This window comes from Nansenia antarctica (assembly GCF_963989245.1).
Source record: "Nansenia antarctica genome assembly, chromosome: 19".
Lineage (NCBI taxonomy): Eukaryota > Metazoa > Chordata > Actinopteri > Argentiniformes > Microstomatidae > Nansenia > Nansenia antarctica.
This window is the reverse complement of record NC_137692.1, coordinates 17,925,282-17,932,781: the sequence shown is the minus strand read 5'-3', so window position 1 is coordinate 17,932,781 and position 7,500 is coordinate 17,925,282. Positions and strand designations below refer to the sequence as shown.

The 7,500-nt window shown below is 47.9% G+C and overlaps 1 protein-coding gene across 1 annotated transcript in view; it reads right to left on the bottom strand.

Annotated features, from left to right (window-relative positions):
• agbl4 (AGBL carboxypeptidase 4) overlaps positions 1-4,725 on the bottom strand; it is a gene marked incomplete at both ends in the record, with an annotated part of 112,952 nt that extends 108,227 nt beyond the window's left edge. Inside the window, 2 exons of the mRNA XM_080549007.1 lie at positions 1,052-1,168; positions 4,692-4,725. Coding sequence (XP_080405133.1) covers positions 1,052-1,168; positions 4,692-4,725 — 151 coding nt within the window. The remainder of the gene's footprint in view (positions 1-1,051; positions 1,169-4,691) is intronic.
• Between the last annotated feature and the right edge of the window lie 2,775 nt (positions 4,726-7,500).

Genomic DNA, 7,500 nt, shown 5'->3' with positions numbered 1-7,500 from the left:
GGTGGCGTAGCGGGTTAAGCGCTGACCATGTAACCGCAGGGTCCCCGGTTCGATTCCGGCCGGGGACATATCCTGCATGTCATCCCTCCTCTCTCTCTCACCCATCCTTCCTGTCTAAATCTTCACTGTAACTGTCAATAACAATTTAAAATATGAGTGGGACTGCCCCACTCAAATTTTTTTTTTTTTTTATAAAAATAAAAGAGAGTTACTATACTACACTACTACACTACCATACTACACTACTACACTACAATACTACACTACTACCATACTACACTTCCCCTAGGTTTGCTGCCTTGGGGGGGTGGCATGGACAGTGGCATGCCCCCCCCCCGCCCTCATGGCCAGGGGATGTATCCTCTTGTACATCAAGCCGCCTCACGCTACAGAAACAGGAGCGGTCTAAGCACTAGCCACTAGTGCAAGCTTCCCACCGGGGACTGGGATCGAATCCCGGTCTCGCCAGACCCGGATATGGCCGGGGCACACAGGGAGCGGCATATTGAGCGGCCGCTCCCGAGGGCGGTATAGGACTATTTCCGGACAAGGATCCGGGTGCCGGAATAACGGTGCTGGGCTCGAGGAGCCAGACAGCTAGTCTGCCTGGCGATCTCCTCTGGGGCTGAAGAACTACAAATCCCAGATGACAGGGAGATGACGTATGATTGCTCTGATGCATCAACCCCTATTTCATTAATCTTCTCTATATAACGACGTCGATCATTGATCGGCAACGACACTATATAATAGTTTGCCTAACTGGCCATCGGATTTGGGCTCCTAATATCTAAAAAGCACTACGGTTTTCTTATTTTATCGGATTAAAGTAGCGAAGACCAGAAATTCCCATTGACCGCCATTCAAACTTCTCCGCTTCTATCACCCAAAAAGGGGCGTGGACATTCTGATGACAGGGAGATGACGCGCAATTGCTCTGATGAATAGTAAACCAAGGGAGTGGAGCATCTCTGATATACAGTCTCTGGTAAACCAATAGTAAACCAAGGGAGTAGAGCATCTCTGATACAGTCTTGGCAGCAGGACTCACCACTCTCGAAGCAGGCATCGAAGGTCAGGTGACCGGGGAGGATGGGTCCTGTGTAACCGGGAGGAGTCACGGTCAGCTTGTTCACGTTCCCCAACGCCTCCTCCCCCCCCTCACTGCCTGCAACACACACACACACACACACATTGGTCAGTCACACACGCAGGTTACACACACACAGGTCACACACACACACACACACACACACACACACATTGGTCACACACACACACACACACTGGTCACACACGCACACACACTGGTCACACACACACACACACTGGTCAGTCACACACACTGGTCACACACACACACACACACACATTGTTCACACACACACACACACACACACACACACACACACACTAGAACAGCCATGGGTGGTGTCATTAACACTAGAACAGCCATGGGTGGGGTCATTTGATTAAAAACATTTTATATCTTTGCACTCGATCAAATTTCAGGACCCTCCTTTCATGACTTTTCCTAGATATGTGCGTTTCACCCAGTATCCTTACATTTTCTAAATCACATCAGGATAAGCTAGTATGAAGTTATTTTGCCTCCTGTGTAGGAGGCAGGCTAATTTACAGCACGCATGTGTACCGCGGATCAATTGCAAAATGTAAACAAGTAATAATATTACTTAATATCTCTTGTAAATCACAATGTAGAGTTGCCATGAAAAGATAGACGCGACAGTTGCGTGCTTTGTTTTACTCTAAAGCGCAATGATAGGTTGATAATGCAAAAAATATAAGAATCCGTTGTTTACTCACTACACGTGAAGCTGGGAATCCACAACAACAAGGCTGTGTTCGTAAATTCGCTCTGGAATCTGATCAGCTTGTCCAATCAAATTACTTGGTCCCTTTATGACGTCGGTCCCAGTGTTGCGCTCCAGCGCTCTCAAAGCGAATTTAACGGCGGAGAAGAACTCGAAATGCCTCCCTCATCATTTAAATCCCATGTATGGGAGCACTTTGGCTTCTCTGTCAATTATGACAGGAGGCACGGAAAAGGTCGACAACTTCTGATAAATCATGTTCTGTTTTCAAAGAAAGGGTTCAAAGAAAGGGTTCACTTTATTATTTAGTTAAAAGTGGCATAAAACATGTTTATTTGTCTGCTTTAAAGAGCCCAGGGATTCACTGCTGCAACCAGGCGCCTCCCTCTCTCATATTGTACTATAATTTAAGTTGAATGTGTATTTCAGTATAATATGTAATGTTTGAGTGTAGAATATGTTATATATATATGACCAGTTTTGACATCTTGAATGTTGTTGGTTGTTATCACATAATAAAAGTGTTGTTTTTACAGAATTCAAGGAAAAATCAGTTTTTATAAATATAAACAAAAAATGTGTTGATCCGAAAGATTATCCGATCCGTGACTCAAAAACCGTGAGTCTCTACCTATCTGCTGTCAGGACTGCAGAGTCTCTACCTATCTGCTGTCAGGACTGCAGAGTCTCGACTCTCTACCTATCTGCTGTCAGGACTGCAGAGTCTCTACCTATCTGCTGTCAGGACTGCAGAGTCTCTACCTATCTTCTGTCAGGACTGCAGAGTCTCTACCTATCTTCCACCGTAAACTGAAGACCGATCTCTTCAGTCTACATCGTGACTGTCCCTCCTAAAGACCTCTTCACCCTCCACTATCCCTCACCTGTTAATAAAATAATAATCATAATAATAATCATAATAATAACAATGTAATCCTTCCTACTTCTAGCATTGTGATGGCCCCTGATCCACCTGGTATGTTTTCTTAAGATGACTGATGTCTAGATGATTCACTTACTTGAGACAAATGCGCTTGTTTTGATAAAAGCGTCTAATAAACGTCCAAAATGTGAAAATACCACCGCTCATCTATTATCAGACTCAGCTGAGGTGCTGGAGCTGAGGAGTATCAAATAGAGTGAAAAAAGCAGCATCCGCACACTCAAAATCATTATTTTATTGCAAGCTTTCAGTCATAGACCTTCTTCAAGTGACAAGTGAATGCAGTAATATAAAGGGTTCAAACTAAATCACTTCATTAGCCAATGCACAACACCTGTGTCAAATATTTCACCTAGTGGCTAGACATCAAGGGAATTGTAGTCCTAGATTGAGTGGACTACAGAAACCACATACACAAGTGTTCACTGAGACAAGAAACACCAAAATACATCCAATATTTACAATAGCTATGTCAATGTCCAAAATGTAAAATGTAGCCTAAATGCAAGGTCCCTGGTTCGATTCCAGACATATTCTTCCTGTCATCCCTCCTCTCTCTCTCTCACCCATCCTTCCTGTCATCCCTCCTCTCTCTCTCTCTCTCACCCATCCTTCCTGTCATCCCTCCTCTCTCTCTCTCTCACCCATCCTTCCTGTCATCCCTCCTCTCTCTCACCCATCCTTCCTGTCATCCCTCCTCTCTCTCACCCATCCTTCCTGTCATCCCTCCTCTCTCTCTCACCCATCCTTCCTGTCATCCCTACTCTCTCTCTCACCCATCCTTCCTGTCATCCCTCCTCTCTCTCTCTCTCTCTCTCTCACCCATCCTTCCTGTCATCCCCCATCCTTCCTGTCATCCCCCCCCCTCTCTCTCTCTCTCTCTCTCTCTCTCTCACCCATCCTTCCTGTCATCCCTTCTCTCTCTCTCACCCATCCTTCCTGTCATCCCTCCTCTCTCTCTCACTCATCCTTCCTGTCATCCCTCCTCTCTCTCTCACCCATCCTTCCTGTCATCCCTCCTCTCTCTCTCACCCATCTTTCCTGTCATCCCTCCCCTCTCTCACCCATCCTTCCTGTCATCCCTCCTCTCTCTCTCTCTCACCCATCCTTCCTGTCATCCCTCCTCTCTCTCTCTCTCCCATCCTTCCTATCATCCCTCCTCTCTCTCTCTCTCACCCATCCTTCATGTCATCCCTCCTCTCTCTCTCTCACCCATCCTTCCTGTCATCCCTCCTCTCTCATCCATCCTTCCTGTCATCCCTCCTCTCTCTCACCCATCCTTCCTGTCATCCCCCTCTCTCTCTCTCACCCATCCTTCCTGTCATCCCTCCTCTCTCTCTCACCCATCCTTCCTGTCATCCCTCCTCTCTCTCTCTCTCTCACCCATCCTTCCTGTCATCCCTCCTCTCTCTCACCCATCCTTCCTGTCATCCCTCCTCTCTCTCACCCATCCTTCCTGTCATCCCTCCTCTCTCTCTCTCTCTCTCTCTCTCACCCATCCTTCCTGTCATCCCTCCTCTCTCTCTCTCACCCATCCTTCCTGTCATCCCTCCTCTCTCTCTCTCTCTCTCACCCATCCTTCCTGTCAATCCCTCCTCTCTCTCTCTCTCTCTCTCACCCATCCTTCCTGTCAATCCCTACTGTCTCTATCCCAATAAAGCAGAAATACCCTAAAAACAGACAGACACACACACACACACACACACACACACACACACACACACACACACGGTCATTACAAAGGCGCATTCCCTGGCCCACTAACGTGAACCGCTAACAGCAGCAGTTCCCTGCTCAAACAAACCAGCTCAATGGTGTCGCAAAAAAACGGACACGAAAGTGACACACACTCCCATGTTGTCAACGCTTCCAGGGATAACCTAACAAACCGAACACTTTGTATTTCTACACACCGGTGTCGCCAGTGTCTCTCCTCTCCTCCTCCATCTTGCCCTCCTCTTTCTTTCTTTCTTCTCGCTGCTCCTCGACAACAACACAGGCAGCGAGAAGGACGGATAGACGCGGGCTGTTGCCAGGGCGACGCGACGACGTGATGACGTAAGGAGGGGAGGGGGGGGGACGTCGCCCCCTCCTGATCCGGGGCGACGCGACGACGTGAGTGAGGGGGGTGGGACGTCGCCCCTTGCACGCAGGTGCACGAGAGAAACACAGCAGGTCTCTGTAAGTGATTTGAGACTAGGATGGAGGTTCACCTTCCAGCAGGACAACGACCCCAAGCATACTGCTAAAGCAATTTTTTTTATAACCCAACCCTGACTTGTACCTCTCAACAACTTTGTCTCGGACTTGTTTGGAGAGTTCCTTGGTCTTCATGGCCGTGTTTGGTTGGCGGTGCCTCTTGCTTAGGTGTTGCAGCCTCTGGGGCCTTTCAGAAAAGGTGTGTATATACTGACAGATCATGTGACTCTTAGATTGCACACAGGTAGACTTCATTTCACTAATTATGTGACTTCTGAAGGTAATTGGTTGCACCAGAAGTTTTTAGGGGCTTCATAACAAAGGGGGTGAATACATATGCACATGCCAATTTTCAGTTCTTTATTTTTTTAAATTCTTTTTTTATATATATATTTCTCATTTCATTTAAAAACTAACACTATTTTGTGCAGATTCATCAAATAAAATTCAGATTTAAAAAATGTTTAAATTACAGGTTGTAATGTAATAAAATAGGTAAAAAGCCAAGGGGGGTGAATACTTTTGCAAGGCACTGTATATAACAGTAACCGTATGTATAACAGCACATATAACAGTATATATAACAGCAGATATAACAGCATATATGTGAGACGCGTAAAGCATGAAGTGAGACGCGTGCTGAAGGCGGTGGACCCCAGGAAAGCCTCAGGGCCGGATGGCGTCCTGGGACGGGTGCTGAGGGACTGCGCCGACCAGCTGGCTGGGGTTTTCACCAACATCTTCAACCAGTCCCTGTCCCAGGCCACCATCCCACCCTGCCTGAAAACCTCAACTATCATCCCAGTCCCGAAGAAAAGCACGGTGAGCTGCCTAAACGACTACCGCCCGGTGGCACTCACACCAATCATCATGAAGTGCTTCGAGAAACTAGTCCGGGCCCACATAGTCACACGCCTCCCGCCCAACCTGGATCCATACCAGTTCGCCTACAGAGCCCACAGGTCCACAGAGGACGCCATCGCGACGACTCTCCACTCCACTCTATCCCACCTGGAGAGGGGAAACGGCTACGCGAGACTGCTCTTTGTGGACTTCAGCTCTGCCTTCAACACCATCCTTCCAGACAGGCTAGTGACCAAACTACTAGACCTGGGACTATCACACTCTATATGTGCATGGATCAAGGACTTCCTGTCTGACCGCCCCCAGAGGGTGCGGGTGGGCTCCCACACCTCCACAGCCCTCAGACTCAGCACTGGGTCCCCCCAGGGCTGCGTGCTAAGCCCCATCCTCTACAACCTCTACACCGACTTCACCCCCGTCCACCCCAGCAACTCCATCGTAAAGTTTGCAGACGACACCACCGTGGTGGGCTGCATCTCGGGGGGGGACGAGGCGGCGTACAGGGATGAGGTGGAGCAGCTGGGCAAGCTGTGCAAGGTTAACAACCTGCTGCTGAACCAGTCAAAGACCCAGGAAATCATCGTGGACTTCAGGAGGAAAAAATCTGAGGTCCAGCCCCTGCTCGTCGATGGAGGGAGCGTGGAGAGAGTCTCAACCCTCCGATTCCTGGGGGTGCACATACAGGATGACCTGTCCTGGAAGACCAACACAGCAGCCATCATCAAGAAGGCACAACAGCGGCTCTACTTCCTGAGAGTCCTCAGGAAAAACCACATCAGCCAGGACATGCTTGTGACCTTCTACCGCTGCGCAGTGGAGAGCATCCTCACCTACTGCATCTGCGTGTGGTTCTCCAGCTGCACAGCCGCAGAGAGGAATGCGCTACAGAGAGTCGTGAGATCGGCCCAGAAGATCACCGGCGCCCCCCTCCCCTCTCTGGAAGAGCTGTACAACACACGCTGCCTCAGGAAGGCCTCCAAGATCTCCAGAGACCCATCCCACCCTGGGAACGAACACTTTGCTCGGCTGCCCTCGGACAGGCGGTTCAGGACCATGTTCGCAAGGACAAACAGACTGAAGCTCAGCTTCTACCCCAGGGCCATTCAGGCCCTGAACACAGCAAAGACCTAGGTTCTAGGCCCTGGACAATCTAGACATTTGATGGCAGCTACTAGATTGAAATCAAGTGCAATACTGAAACACAACTGTGAACATTTCAAACCTGCAAACTGCGACACTTTAAATGAATGTGCAATAACACTATGTGCAATATGACAACCCTCGGGTACATAAGGTTCAGAGACAGGAAATGTTAGAATAGGTATAGCATAGCATAGAGTACAGCACAGTGTTTATTTGTATAGTATAGTATAGTGGACAGTGTACATAGCCTTTATTTATGTAAACCAGCTCTTTTCCCTTCTTTTTTTTTTTTTTTTCCTAGCACCAGGGGAGCCCCCCCTCCCAAATTTCGTTGTTTGGTACCTGTACTATATCAATGACAATAAAGACCATTCATATATAACAGTAACAGTATATATATATATCAGCATATATAACAGTAACAGTATATATAACAGCATATATAACAGCATATATAACAGCGCCAGTTTTCAGTTACACTTAACTCCCATATTATGTGACAACACAGCCCTTTGA